The 15,466-nt window shown below is 38.2% G+C and overlaps 1 protein-coding gene across 1 annotated transcript in view; it reads right to left on the bottom strand.

The window, feature by feature from the left end:
- The window catches only part of LOC105551938 (cyclin-Y-like protein 2), a 95,429-nt gene that overhangs the window by 21,619 nt on the left and 58,344 nt on the right, over window positions 1-15,466 (bottom strand). The window contains 1 exon segment of the mRNA XM_011997392.1: window positions 6,309-6,360. Within this exon segment, the coding sequence (XP_011852782.1) occupies window positions 6,309-6,360 (52 nt within the window).

Consider the following 15,466-nt stretch of genomic DNA (forward strand, 5'->3'; position numbering starts at 1 on the left):
GATTAAGAACTCTCCATCCTTTGTGTTTTGCAGGAACAGCTTACTGCAAATAAATACCCTTTTTATTATGACTTTAGATGATGTTTCCTCTTTTAGATATCACAGATGCACAAACTCTAAATTCTCATTTTTCTCTCATAAACAAATAATTTTATCTTCGGTGTTCAGAACAAACTACTTGTTAAACAAACTTTAAGTTTCTCTCCTTTCCTCAGGCTCCTGGACTCTGCTCCACCTTCAGTCTGAGCTAACACACACCCCACCTTTATGCCCCTCCTAAGAAAAGGCTGACTTTAGGGCAAAACATTCTCTACCCTTGAATCTGATTTTGCCATTCTCCATTCTCCTCTCTTCCTACCATCTTCCTTCTAATCTTGTTTGCTCCTCCATATGAAACACAGCCCTTTTCTGCCCCCTTTGAGATGCTTGTAGATTTGATGCTTGATGCTTTCCCCATTCCAATACTCCTTTAGAATAAAGTCACTTCTTACCTACATCTGAATTTATTTGATAGTATCGAGAAACAGCCTCAGGAGAATAACAATTATACCCTCACAGAGGACATCACAACCCGCCTCCCATCTCAACTCTCACCATGTCTGCCTGTGCATTCCCAGCTTTCCCAGGCTCTGTAGCTTCACTCAATATAAAGCTCCTTCAATGGCTGCTCTGAGCAGGCTGGGACAGCTGTAGTGAAAGCTCCCCAAGAAGAAATGACTATACTATTCATGAACTCCTTTGACAGGTCAAGATTGGCCTTAGCCTGCAGTCAGCGGGCTCAGGTCTCTGATTTTCAGTCAAGGTTATTCATTTGGTTTTTGTTTGTTTTTTTGAGATGGAGTTTCACTCTTGTTGCAAGGCTGGAGTGCAATGGCGTGATCTTGGCTCAGCACACCCTCCGCCTCCTGGGTTCAAGCTATTCTCCTGCCTCACCCTCCTTAGTAGCTGGGATTACAGATGTGTGCCATCACCCCCGGCTAATAATGCATTTTTAGTAGAGATGGGGTTTCTCCATGTTGGTCAGGCGGATCTTGAACTCTTAACCTCAGGTGATCCACCCACCTCAGCCTCCCAAATTGCTGGGATTATAGGCTTGAGCCACCGCACCCACCTACAGAATAGATTTATCCACTATCACAAATACTCTGCCCTACGGTAAAAAGAAACTGATTTTTTTTTTTTTTAAATCACCAATTGATCTATCACAATTTCTTGTGGAACTGTATTAATTCCTCTGCAGGTAAAGGAAAAGAATTTTTCCTTCTTACCCAGTAATATCCCTAAAACTAAGCCCTGAGATTCTGCTTGAAACCACCCCCGGAAGGTACAAACCTCAGATACTTACTACACATTCTCAGGAGAAGAACAAATAAAAATAAGAATTTTTAACAAATTAAATATATCATTAGATTTTTCTGATAGTCACATTCTTGTGTGTTTTTTTGAGAATATTTTCCTATCTTTCAAGCTCAGTCAATAAAATGCATCGTATACTTAATAAAAATGCAAGTTGAAATAAGAAAACAAATCTTTTCAAGATGACACACTCAGGGTGTGGCAGTACTGGCTGGAATGTTAAAACACCTGACTCTAGTGTCAAGTCTGATATCCTATCATATGAATTCTCCCACCCCTATTCTACTCATTGAAGTACTCAGTGACCACCCTCTGAAGAACTTCTGCACTGTGCCCCGGGTGTGCCTGGAGTGCATTTTTCTCTGCAGGTCATTGCACCATCTTGCTAGAATGGATTTTCATTGTCTTTGGGGATAGTTTTTCTCCTTTCCCAATTCTGAAAAAATCCAGATGGTAGGAATTATTTCTGTCTTTTCCCTAAATATCACCATTCAATTGGCTGATCAGCAATGTGTCTCCAAGAAATAGAAACTGGAATTGTAGAAAGAAAATCTTAATGCCACAGGGATTTAGCTTTTTAGATAAAGGGTAAAGCAGATTTATAATCACCTGCCAGTAATAATTTAAAGATTCAAGTTGATTGTCTACAAATAAAATAACACTGGTTGTGATGTGTAAGTTCAGGATTTAACATGACAGTGCGTACACTGCATGGGACAGGTACTATACATATCTGGACATCATAAACAGTATTGAATGCCTGCATTTAAACGACTGAATTAGTATGTACCTCACTTGGCCTCAGTAATCTACCTCAAACAAACTCATATCAAAAGTCACTAAATCTCTCAGCTACATTATATATATTCTGTAGATACACACTCACAAAATGTACATACTATACATACAGTTTGAACCAACATGAAGTCCCATTGTTTTTGACAATGTACCACAGGTAGACATTATCGTGGCTAAAATCTATATAATATAGATGAGATTATAAATCTGAAGTTTTAACACTAACAAAAGAAAACCCAGAGCATCTTGGTAAGTCTTGTTTTTATTTTGTTCCTGAGAGTCAGTAGAATGGCAGCTGTATGTTATGTTAGTCCCATATATTTCTGTTAACTTTATTATTTGCAAAAAAAGTTTTGCATGTATTGTATTTGTAGGAAGGTAATATAATGATTTAAGATTTTTGTTAAATATGGAGATTAGTTATTTATGACAAAAAGAAATGTGCTTTTGTTTATTTGTTCCCAATTAATGTACATTAATTTTAAAATGTATTAAAGCGATAGCAAAGAAAATAAAGAGATGCCATAGAAGTCTCTTTCTCTTCATGTTTGCATGCAGAGATACACTGCTTCCTAAGGATATGTAAGGAGAGATGTGGATTTTAATTTTAGAATCAGATTTTTCAAATGTACTTAAAATATAAGCAGCAAAAATTGTATTACTCAAGCAAATTTCAATCACAGGAGCAGAACTATTTAAAATATGCTTTAATTGAATATACTTCCTAGGTTTCTCCTGGCAATCCTGTTATTGTTTCATGATCCACTTGAAGAAATTGAGATACGTGGAAAAACAGTCATTGCCCGAGATTCCCTTCCATTTTATAAATGCTCCATTTATGCTGAAATAATCTGAATAGACACGATGCTTTTTTGTGCATCTGGTTGGAAGACAGAAACTCCCAAAACTTTTCTATTCAGCTGTTGGATCCACAATTTGCTGCTGAGCTATAAGTCCACATCAGGAAGCCCAGGTACAAACTGAGGGTTGGCTTGTCCCTGGTAATCTAAACAGATGCTTACTGAGCCTGAGGTGCTATTTTCACACCACCTTCTGCCAACTGCTGCTTTGGCAAAATAAGGATTGGCCACCAATCTACCAACACTACCTCACTTTAAGGCCTGGTATGTCAGCATTCTCTGTCATACTCTGAGACATAGTATGTGGGAGACATGACTCTGTAATTAGGAGCTTAAAGTGTTTCAGGGAGACCACATAAATCTAGTGAGAAGTGATTTAGTAATATATGAGAGCATGTAATTTCGTGTCAAGGCAGGGGCTGTGAACTTCATTACATTAGTATGTGAGTTAAAGCAGCTGGGAGAGGCAGACTAGAAAATATAGTTGTTGAGCTGAGTCCTGAGAGAAGGGCAACTGCACCTTACACCTTCTGCGTGCAGGGCTCTCTCATCAACACATCTTCCCCATGCTTTCCCATTGCTCATTTTCCCCCAGTGGAAAAGAAGGGGGCCGGGTGCGGTGACTCACGCCTGTAATCCCAGCACTTTGGGAGGCCGAGGCGGGCAGATCACGAGGTCAGGAGATCGAGACCATCCTGGCTAATACAGTGAAACCCGGTCTCTACTAAAAATACAAAACAAATTAGCCGGGCGTGGTGGCAGGCGCCTGTAGTCCCAGCTACTTGGGAGGCTGAGGCGGGAGAATGGCGTGAACCCAGGAGGTGGAGCTTGCAGTGACCAGAGATCACGCCACTTCACTCCAGCCTGGGTGACAGAGCGAGATTCCGTCTCAAAACAAAAACAAATACAAACAAAAAAAAGAAGGGAAAGGGCAAAGTCCACATGCTGAATGAAGCAAGAGGGACTGCTGGACTTAAAAAGGTGGAGAAATAGGTGGGCCCAGGATAATATTGGTGAGAGTGGTGTTTTTTGTTGATTTAGTTACAGAGTTCTTGAGCTCATCATGAATAGAAGAAATAGGGTTGATGCAGAGAGGCTGTAAGCATAGACTTGGGAGCCAGGCTGATTGGGAATATAAGTCCCAGCTTCACCTTTTATGAGCTCTATGATCCTGGACAGGCCACCTCCTCTTAGTATTCAGTTTTCTCATCTGGGAAAAACAGATAACAGTACTTAAATCCTAGGATTCAGAAGAGTTCAAGGATTAACGCAGGTTAAGATAAGTGAAACAAGGGAGAGGCAACTGTTCAGACAAGAAATAAAAGGAAATTGACAAGACAAGGATTTCAATTGGAATCTAAGAATCATTTAGGATATGTGTTACAATTTTAGATTCCCAGGCCTTAGTTCCAGGAATTAAGATTCATTAGTTCTGGGGCCCAAAAGGCTATTTTATAAAAAGAAACTTTAAAAAGTCACCAAAATAACTCAGTTTCTGTATGCCCTTACCAGTTCCCCACTAATGTGAACACCTCGTATTGACATGGTACATTTGTTAAAACTAAAAAATCAATGTTGGCACATTACTACTAACTCCAGACTTCATCAGGTTTTCCCCTCATGTTCTTTATCTGTCACAGGATCAAATCGAGGATACCATGCTGCATTTAGAGAAGCTGCATTTTTCACAAGCTCTTTCAGCTGATGAGAGGGAGGTGGGTGGGGATCACGTCTTGAAAAACACTGGGACCTTTAGAGGAATGAACCAAAATTGCTGCATCCCCAGTTTGGGGAGGTGAAATACAATTTTGAAGAGGAGAATTGGTGGAGGAGATGACTATAGAAGGCTGATTTTAGAGGTAGAGATGGAATCCTCTCCATTAGATGAGAGGGGGTTACCTTCAGAACAAGGCATTAATGCCAAAGAAAACAGGTTTTGGAAGGAAGGGGTACAACCTCATCCTCAGGCTAGATTGAGAATACATGATTAAGGTTGTGAGTAGGTCAGAATCAGCAAGTGCAGCAAATTGGTTGCAAATCAGGTGTTTCAGAGAACGCACACAGAGGGCTCACATAAAGGGAATCACAATGGGTCAGTTAGCTTGCAAGCTACATACAACCTGCATGTTCCAGAACCTGGTGCTAACGCTTTGGCACTGGGTCATGATGACAGACATCAAGCACTGCCACATTGGAAAGTAGCAGAAAAGGCAAGGGTGAGGCTGGGATAATCGATTTTGTTTGAGGAGGGTTCTAAGGGTCTTGGGTGAAACAGGCTGGAAGAAGAGGTGGATAACACACTTGAAGCTCTGCTTGTGATTCGGTTTTCACACTGAAGAGACATAGGAGTCACCAGCTTGAGGTGACAGGTAAAGTTTTGTAGAATTGAGACGGTGAAGATGAAGCAATATATTTTTTTAAAGAAGCAAGCAGCTTATTTTGGGAATCCATGGAGGTCTTTTGAAGGAGATACCACTCATATTTTATTAAAGACCTTAGGTTCTGGGACTATCACTGAGTTTTCCTAATCACAGTCCAATTGCTCAGCTTCCTTACACCAATTATAAGAGTCATCTAACCTGTTCCTTTTTAAAGAATGTTAACCATTTTTCACTGGACTCAAGATTCTTATAATATCTATACCATTTTTCTTTCCCAGTTAGTTGTTCTTTCTGTACCCTAGAAATCCTAAACCACAAGCTGATATTCCTTAAATTTCACATTATGTACATGTTCTGTCACTTGCCAGATGTATTTAAAAGAGTTCAATAGTCACAAGGCGCAGTGGCTCATACCTGTAATTCCAGCACTTTGGGAGGCCGAGGTGGATGGATCACAAGGTCAGGAGTTCAAGACCAGCCTGGCCAATATGGTGAAACTCTGTCCCTACCAAAAATACAAAAATTAGCTGGGCATGGCGGCAGGCACCTGTAATTCCAGCTACTTGGGAAGCTGAGGCAGGAGAAGCGCTTGAACCTGGGAGGTGGAGGTTGCAGTGAGCTGAGATTGCGCCACTGCACTCCAGCCTTGGCAACAGAGCCAGACTCCATCTCAAAAAAAAAAAAAAAAAAAAAAAAAAAAAAAAAAAAAAGGAGTTCAGTAGAAATTGCCTTAGAAACCTGTGTTGTAGGGGGCAGGCTTCAGTGAAGGGCTCCTAGATCTTTTGCATTGCTTGCTGGCACAATGTTGGGCCCAACTGGGTAAATAAGTGGCAGTTAGACTTAAGGTCATCTAATCCTTAACTTGATAGATTCTGGGTGTTCTCTACAAATTTGCATTGAAACTAGCACTTACCTGGGAAATTTCTCTGCCAGCTGTCAAAGATATAGTTCCATATTCAAGGATGCTGTGTGAGGAAAAAATGAAGCCACAGAAATCTTAAATGTGGTTAGGGAAAGGACTGGGGTGATGAAAGATTCTAGCTAACCAGCACACTGCAGCAAAATCACTTTCTGGAAACACTGCATAACCTGAATACAGAATCAAGAGTAATTTGGTTTTTGGTTAAGATTGGCTTTGGCATGTTTTTTTTTAAACCAAGGAATAGTGTATTTGGAAATGTGGGAAAACTACATCAAAAAACTGAACCTTGAGTTGTAGTAAAATCAGGATTTAGTGTTGTTTGATTTCAGTAATGTATGGGCATCTAGGTTACATAAAAAGAAAATGTGAATAAAAGACCAGAATAAAATTTCTCTAGAAACACTGAGCCCTAAGATTAGATAGTTCATCTCAGAATGAACTATATAAAACTGCCAATAGGCAACTGCTTTTGTGCTACAAATACATATTTCAGGTCTTTGTCTTTTCCTTGTAATGAAGATGTGAAGTGTTAGTTCACGCTCTACCAGAGTAAAATTTCACTCATGTCTGTATTACGAATGTTAAAATAACCCAAAGAGTGAAAGTAAATTAGAGCTTTGGTACTCAGATAATCCTTTTCATAGTCATATGTTAAAGAACTAATCTTTCCCAGGTATCAAACTCTAAGAAAACTGCCATAATTACCACCTACTAGCAACTTAGTTTCCATGCCCCATGACATTTGTTGGAGAACCTGCCCACTCAGTGATATTTATATTCTTATTCTAAGCTGATCCAATTTTTCATTTATCTAAATGACTATATTCCCTTCTAGAATTCAAGCCAAAGGAGAGAATAATGTTAGTGTTCCTTATTCTATTGATTTATTCTTTTTTTTTTTTTTTTTTTTTTTGAGACAAAGTCGCCCAGGGTGGAGTGCAAGCATGATCATGGCTCACTGCAACCTCTGCCTCCCAGGCTCAAGCAATTCTCGTGCTTCAGTCTCCCAAGGAGCTAGGACCATAAGCAGTTGCCACCATGCTTGGCTAATTTTTGTATTTTTAGTAGAGAAGGGGTTTTGCCATGTTGGCCAGGCTGGTCTTGAACTGCTGGGTTCAAGTGATCTGCCCACCTCAGCCTCCCAAACTGCTGGGATCACAGGCCTGAGCCACTGCACGCAACCCTGACTTACTCTTGAAGTCATGAATTTATGTACAGTGTCCCTCTGCCAAACTGGTTTTTAAATCTTTGACCACTTATAGATGTCAGTACTTCTACTTAGTTAATGGCATATTATAAGGTGCAAACCATCTTATAAACAAGGATTCATCATATACTTTTTCTTCTAAGTTTAATACAGATCATTGATTCTAGTTTGCAATTTATCAAGATATGGTGATGAGTTGAAGATTTTACCTTAGGTACTAAATAATTAAAATGAATAAAAATATACCAATATTATCAGGATTTAGTGAGAATCACTGAAGCTGTGTGGCTAGAATTTTAATTCTAAAAAAAAACAAAAAACCTGTCATTTATTTTTAACTAAAATGTAAGCTTGAAAACAGTATGCTAAAGTCAAATTATGTGGTTTAAGTCACCCTCTGCACAGCAACTTTAATTCTACTTTCTGTACTTCCATTTTTTTTTTCTGTGTAACTGAAAACTTCAAACACCCTCATTCTAATTCTACACTATTCCTGGAAATCCTTTCTCTTTGGTGTATTTACCTAATTTCATACTCTAATGTGTTTTTCCTCTCAGACACAATAATCAACTATTCAAAGATGCCATCTAATGCATTATGCCACTAAGTATTGTGGCCAAAGTGTTATTTGAAGTGTAATAAATTATCTTAAAATTGAAGGCCAGGCATGGTGGCTCACGCCTGTAATCCTAGAACTTTGGGAGGCCCTGGCGGGTGGACTGCCTGAGGTCAGGAGTTTGAGACTAACCTGGGCAACACAGTGAAACCCGGTCTCTACTAAAATACAAAAAATCAGCCAGGTGTGGCGGCATGTGCCTGTAGTCCCAGCCACTTGGGAGGCTGAGGCAGGAGAATTGCTTAAACCCAGCAGGCAGAGGTTGCAGTGAGCCGAGATCATGCCACTGCACTCCAGCCTGGGCAACAGAGCTAGGCTCTGTCTCAGAAAAAAAGAAAAAAAAAAAAAAAAGAGAAAACAAATATTACTTAAATATAGGCATGGATTAAACCAACTTGTGTATGGTCCAGGCAATTACAAAAATGCTTTAAGACATATCAAGACTGATTTAAACCATTTAAGTTAGGCAGAGAGAACACTATGTGAATAGAAGTGTTATAAACACACTTGCCACATTTTAATTAAATAGTTTACTAGGTTTTCTTTTAATATAAACATGAGAAATGAAAACCACATCAATTGTAGCATTTATCTTTTGAAAATAAAACTGCAATCAATACTTCAATCTCTAAGCTCTGCATTCCATAAATGATATTTTTCAGGAGGTGGGGTTCCTAAGGCTTATGGACGTTCTTTTTAAATAGCGGGACATGAAATATGATACCTGCACCCAGGTTAACACGTGGGATAATAAAATGTATTACATCACCTACTGCTGTTAGGGTGCAATTCCTTCTAATTAGTTACATGTGAATTAACACAGATCCTACTCTTTATCATATCTAGGGAAAATAATTTGAGGTGATCAATGTAGATAAAAGCCCTGCAATGAGCTACTGTACAAGAGAAAAGTAAAACACAAGAATTCCAAACTTCTTAGTGTAATTTTAAGCTTCGATACTTGTAGAAGTAACAATGCTACAAACATTTACAAAACATCATTGAAAAACTTGTTGTATTTCTTTTACGTTTATTTAGTTTTGCCATTTTTTAAAGTGACAGGGTCTCATTATGTTGTCAAGGCTGGAGTGCAATGGCTACTTACAGGCACAATCACAGTGCACTGCAGCCTCCAAGGCTGAGCCTCAAGTGATTCTCCCATTTAAGACTTGTGAGTAGCTGGGACTACAAGCATGCCTAGCTCCTGAATATTAAGCTTTTGATTTTTCATTTCAGCCCTTCTTGAAGATAGCAGATATTGACTGAAACAAAAAGTTAAAAGCTTAACATTCAAATTCTGCAAAATAAACCTAGAGGCGGTGGTACACACCTATGGTCCCAGCTACCTGGTAGACTGACATGGGAAGATTACTTGAGGCCAGGGTTTTCAGGCTGTGGTGCGCTATGGTTGTGTCTCTGATTGCACTGTAGCTTGGGCAATATAGTGAGACACCATCTATTAAAAATAAAAAGAAGAAATACAATTACACTTCCAAATGATATTTTGTAAAGACTTACAGCATGTACATATATGCTGCAGACTTCTGGAGGGCCCAGGCACACTATATTAAAGCTAAAAACTGCCCCGAAACTTTCAGGACATCTCATATTTTATTATTTTTACATAATCACTGGATCACCATGTTGCTTGGAACTATGAAATCATCTTTGAATACATTTGCTTGACAATAAGGAAATTTATCAGCAAATGAGAACCATTATAGTTCACAAGAAATACACCACAGACATTCATAAAAGTAGACAATCAATAACCAATATTTTCTCTTTTTATGACCCCAAACATGCTAAACTGCTAATAAGAAGGGCTTACAAAGGATGTGAATGGCAAATGTTATCTGGCAACTTTTGCTTGATAATCACCAGTAACTAGTAGTTACTGGTAAAAGTAGGAAGGAAGAGCCCTTCCATACCTGACAATTCTGGGTCTGCTCCTAGTGGCTTTAGGAGTTGTTAGACTCCCATGTTTTAACAGTGATACTGCACTGATTCCAAATGCATATGCAGCAATATTGGGGAAAAGAGAAAACATAAACAGAAAAGTTATCTTTAAAATCTAAAAAGTTAAGCTATTGTTTTAAAAGTCTCACACAGATCACAGCTATCAGCCCACACACTAAGCAAATACCTGTGCGTGGGCAGAAGGAGTCTTCACTTTGGAGTGGTTTTTACAACTCCTTTTACATTAAACAGGACAGAAGAGTGTAAGAGTGTGTTGTTACCCTGACAAGGTCTCGTTCTTTACTATGAAGTACAATCTTAGTTGTCCTTGAGTTTACTTGAATTGAGGTGTTTCTTCTTTTGAAAATACCAACTTTTCTAGTTCTTTAGCCAGCAGAAGTGATATTTTCCCATCTTTTTTGATGAGGGGTTCAGATGTTACATTACCCCTCATTTCTTCCTTCAGAAGAGGATGGCCTTAGCACGCTGAAGATGAAATAAATCACCAGCACTCAAAGACCCGTTCTTGGCAGCACTATAGAAAACTTTGTATTGTTCCATCCTTGAAAAAGCCTAAGAATGTCAAACAGAAAAGAGGTACAATTTTAAAAAGGGTTCCAACTTTTTAACAGTCACCACTGATGATAAGTCACACATGCAACTCCTTTAAATAGTTCAGTTACAGCTGCTTTTTTTTTTTATTTTTTACTATTTATTTATTTATTTGAGAAGGAGTCTTGCTCTGTCGCCCAGGCTGGAGTGCAATGGCACAATCTTGGCCCACTGCAACCTCTGCCTCCCAAGTTCAAGCAATTCTCTGCCTCAGTCTCCCGATTAGCTGGGATTACAGGCACCCGCCACCATGCCAAGCTAATTTTCATATTTTTAGTAGCAACAGGGTTTCACCATCTTGGCCAGGTTGGTCTTGAATTCCTGACCTCGTGATCCACCCACCTCGGCCTCCCAAAGTGCTGGAATTAGAGGCATGAGCCACAGCGCCCGGCCCAGTTATAGCTACTTGGCTGATGTTTACACTGCCAAGTTCTGTCAACTCACTACCGTAATCTCCTTTCAGGGCTAGAATTAGATTGCTGGAGCAAAGGGGAACTTGTTTTATTAAGTTACTTAAAAATTGGGCTCCCAAAGACGTCACAGTATTGTGACAGGCTTCTAACAGCAGTATCATCTGTTACCTGTGTACTTGTTTGTACTTGTTCCTTAAACATGATGAATGTACACTTTTGCAAAAAGCTAGTTTATTAATCTATTCAAACTCTACCCAATCTATAGTAGTTATTATATAATTCAAAGCAAATTTTAACGATGCAGGCATGTGCTGGATTGTATTGGAATATCAAAGAAGTCTAAAGACTAAAGCATCAAAAGGCACTACTTCACTTGCACATTAATTATGACAGAAAACGTATTATTTTAAAATAATTCCAAGGTACCACAGAATATGCCTATTTTAAATGTTCATCCTTGTCAGCTGTAACTTTGATGTGTACTTACCAAAAGTCACAAACCACAAATATTACTTTGTCCCATAACTTTTATCATTTCCAGTAAAATCCCATGAACTTTCTGCATCCAGTACTTGAGACACACACACCTTATACAGTCTAAGTGCAGGTCTCTCGGCTTAGGCACTAATGCTTTGTCTAACAAACCCATGGGACTGACTGCACTGTGGTATGTACAGTAGAAAATGACATAAATTTGCAAACTGAATAACAAAAAATAGTCGAGTGGTAAGTGCATTATGTATGTAGATATTGCTCAGAATACAGTAACAAGAAATCATTTATGTATGATTATTTGAAAAGGTAAAGGTTCACAAGGGAAAGATTACACATGAACTAAATTTGATTAAAATATTCTGAATTATGGTCACAAAAGAGAAGATAATATCTGTAATTTTCCAATAATGTGGATCCTTGCAAAAACCATAAAAGATACAGGAAATATAATGCCAAAAAGGTAATAAGCTCTTCAGTATGTTAGTTAATTTTGAAGCTTTCCATTTTTCTAATCACTACTTAATATGACCTAGTCACAGATGTTGGCATTGGTGTTTGACTGAAAACCCACTAAGTAACTTCGTAGCCTTACCTCCAGCTTTCATGCTCTTTCTCTGTCAAGAAGATAAACTGGAGAATACAGGCTGCTGTCGTGTGCCAAGGTGCGAATATTGAAGTCGAATCTGCTATAAGACTGCCAGTAATGCTGATATTATAATTAATTAGCTTCAAGAATTGCCTTTCCAACTCATTCCTGGGGAAGGAGAAACACAACAAAACCAACTCAGGACAATGTTAGTTCAAAAACATTATTTCATGTTAAGAAATGTGGTAAAATCACCATGTGCTCTACTTTATTAGAACACATGAAAGAACTCACACTGTACAGAACCCTACTATCGAAGAAATACAAGAAAGCATGCAACTTTCCCAGTTCTCTCTGAAAACTTAGAAAAACAAAAATAACATGAATGTAAAAACTGTGTTAATAAACTTGATTTTCCCATGTTCTTTCAAAGACATATTCGAATTTAATATGGAGAAAAATGACATAATCTTAACAGACATGGTAAATCCTTCAGCTTTTTCATTTCTTTAAAAACATGAAAGGATTCAATGGAGAAAACCCTTATAAATACAAACATCCGTGGTAAGGTCTTCAATTGTCCCAGTTCCACATGAACATAAGAACTCATTTCTGAAATAAAACCTATGAATGTATAGAATGTGGAAATGCCTTCATTTACATGATACTTGCTCCAAGACCCATGATAACACAGACTGGAGATAGACCTTATAAATATAAGACAGCACACTGGATTGGCACCCCAGTAGATTATCAAATACGGAAAAGTTTTCAGTTTTAACAATTTCTTCAACATTTATATGAAAACTTCCCCTACAGGGAAATCCTCTCAGTGTTCCTAAATTGGAGAGCCTGATGCAAATTGATTATGATATAATCTTTAAACCTGTGCATAAGTAAATGTTATACTACTTAAAAATATTTTGTTTCTCAGTGATTCTTCATTTGAAAGGGTCTCTGTCCTTACTTCCACTTGTTTTGCAAGACAACACTGAGGTCAGAATTTTGTAGATACTCCTTAAACAATATTAAATGAATTGAATAGGCAGATTTTTTTTGTTAAGTCAGTTAATAAAATTTTTCTCCGTTTATTTAAAAATATCAGACCTGATGCAAATTGACTATGGTATAACCTTAAAAAATGTGCTTAAGTAAATGTTATACTGCTTATAAATATTTTGTTTCTTAGTGATTCTTCATTTGAAAGGGTCTCTGTCCTTACTTTCACTTCTTTTGCAAGAAAACACTTGAGGTCAGGATTTTGTAGATACTCCTTAAGCAATATTAAATGAATTTAATAGGCAGTATTTTTTGGTTAAGTCAGTTAATAAAATTTTTCTCTGTTTATTTAAAAATATCACACTGAGCTACTAGAATAGCTCCAAATTCTTTTTTGAAACAAATACAGGCTATGCAGGTGGATTCCTACACTAATATCCAAACAGGGCACAGCTGCTTGCAGTCCATTCTGCATCTAGCACCCCAAGTTTGGGATGAGGAGAAAGGCGACAGGCTTCTCTGCACTTGTACAGCTGACTCAGGGCCCATTTTTGAGGGTTCCATTGCACAACTCAAACTCCATGCTCACTCCCAAGGCGCCGCAATAGTGATCAGATGACAGAAATGATGGATGCCATTTATTAGCTGTCACTATTATGGGGCAGGAATACTCTTTACACTTCAGATGGTAGAAAGATCAAAGAGAAACACCTTGGCTAGACTAAACCCATTTTATGACATACCTTTTTGTAGGATGCTGGCCTTACACAGTGTTTCCTCTAAGTTGGAAATGAAACTCCAATGTGCTCCGCATCTGTCACCCCTGGCCAGAACAGAATGTGGGGATGAGTTGAATGCAGTGAGGGGAACAGGCTGGGAGCAGCCCTCTGCCACATGATTATTCAGCTGTCCTGGCCAAAGATTTTTGTTTATTTGTTTGTTTTGAGACAGGGTCTTGCTCTGTCACTCAGGCTAAAGTGCAGTGGCATGATCCTAGCCTTTCAAGTAGCTGGGACTACATGTTCATGCCACTTTTTAAAAATTATTTTTGTAGAGACAGGGTCTCACTTGTTGCCCAGGCTGGTGTTAAACTCCTGTGATTAAGTGATACTCCCACCTTGGCCTCCCAAAGTGCTGGTATTACAGACATGAGCCACTGTATGCAGCACTTTGTCAAATGTTTAAATAAATATAAACCTAGAGTAATCTTACCACTTTCATAGTAATCCTTGTGAAGACTTAATTGTATAAAAACAATTAATACCTCAACAACACATTAGGTTTCTTGGTTTTAAAGTTTTAATGTTTTATCCATTGGATAAGTCAACAAATGCTTGATGTCCTCTGGTATGGAAAGCAGTTAGGATATAAGCAGATATGTGGTTTTCTCATTTGTTTAACTGAAAACCCCACTGAAACTACTTCTAACATTAATTTTCTATTCATATAACCATAAGACTGTGGGAATGTAAATCAGATAATGCTTTAATAATCAGCTAATCAGGACTTAATTTACTATAGGAATATATGCACTTCATAATCTCTTACGTTTTTCCACAAACGTATTTTAAATGTATAAAATACAATATTTTATATAACATGTTTATTAATAGAGGCTTAGTTACTGAAGAAACCCATTATGTCTACAGGATATGTGTCTTCTTAGTTTTTTGTTGTTTTTTAAATGGCTGAATAGCCTACCCTTTACAGGCACAGCAAATTTTCTCAGTTTAACTTATATGTATGTGTGTATGTATGTGTGTGTATGTGTGTGTGTGTATGTGTATAAATACATATAAAATCCTCATAGCTTAGCTCCCACCTATAACTGAGAACATATGATATTTGATTTTCCATTCCTGGGTTACTTCACTTAGAACAATGGCATCCAGCTTCATCCAAGTTGCTGCAAAGGCCATTATTTCATTCTGTTTTATGGCTCAGCAGTATTTCATGGTGTATATATTTCAAACTTTCTTTATCTACGCATTCACTGATGGGCAGTCCATATTTTTGCAGTTGCAAATTGTGCTGCTATCAAAATGCATGTGCATGTGTCTTTTTCTTTTAATTAATTAATTTATTTTTTATTATTATTATACTTTAAGTTCCAGGGTACATGTGCATAATGTGCAGGTTTGTTACATATGTATACTTGTGCCATGTTGGTGAGCTGCACCCATCAATTCGTCAGCACCCATCAACTCGTCATTTACATCAGGTATAACTCCCAATGCAATCCCTCCCCCCTCCCCCCTGTCC

The sequence above is a fragment of the Mandrillus leucophaeus genome, unplaced genomic scaffold (assembly GCF_000951045.1).
Source record: "Mandrillus leucophaeus isolate KB7577 unplaced genomic scaffold, Mleu.le_1.0 Scaffold1143, whole genome shotgun sequence".
Classification (NCBI taxonomy): Eukaryota; Metazoa; Chordata; class Mammalia; order Primates; family Cercopithecidae; genus Mandrillus; species Mandrillus leucophaeus.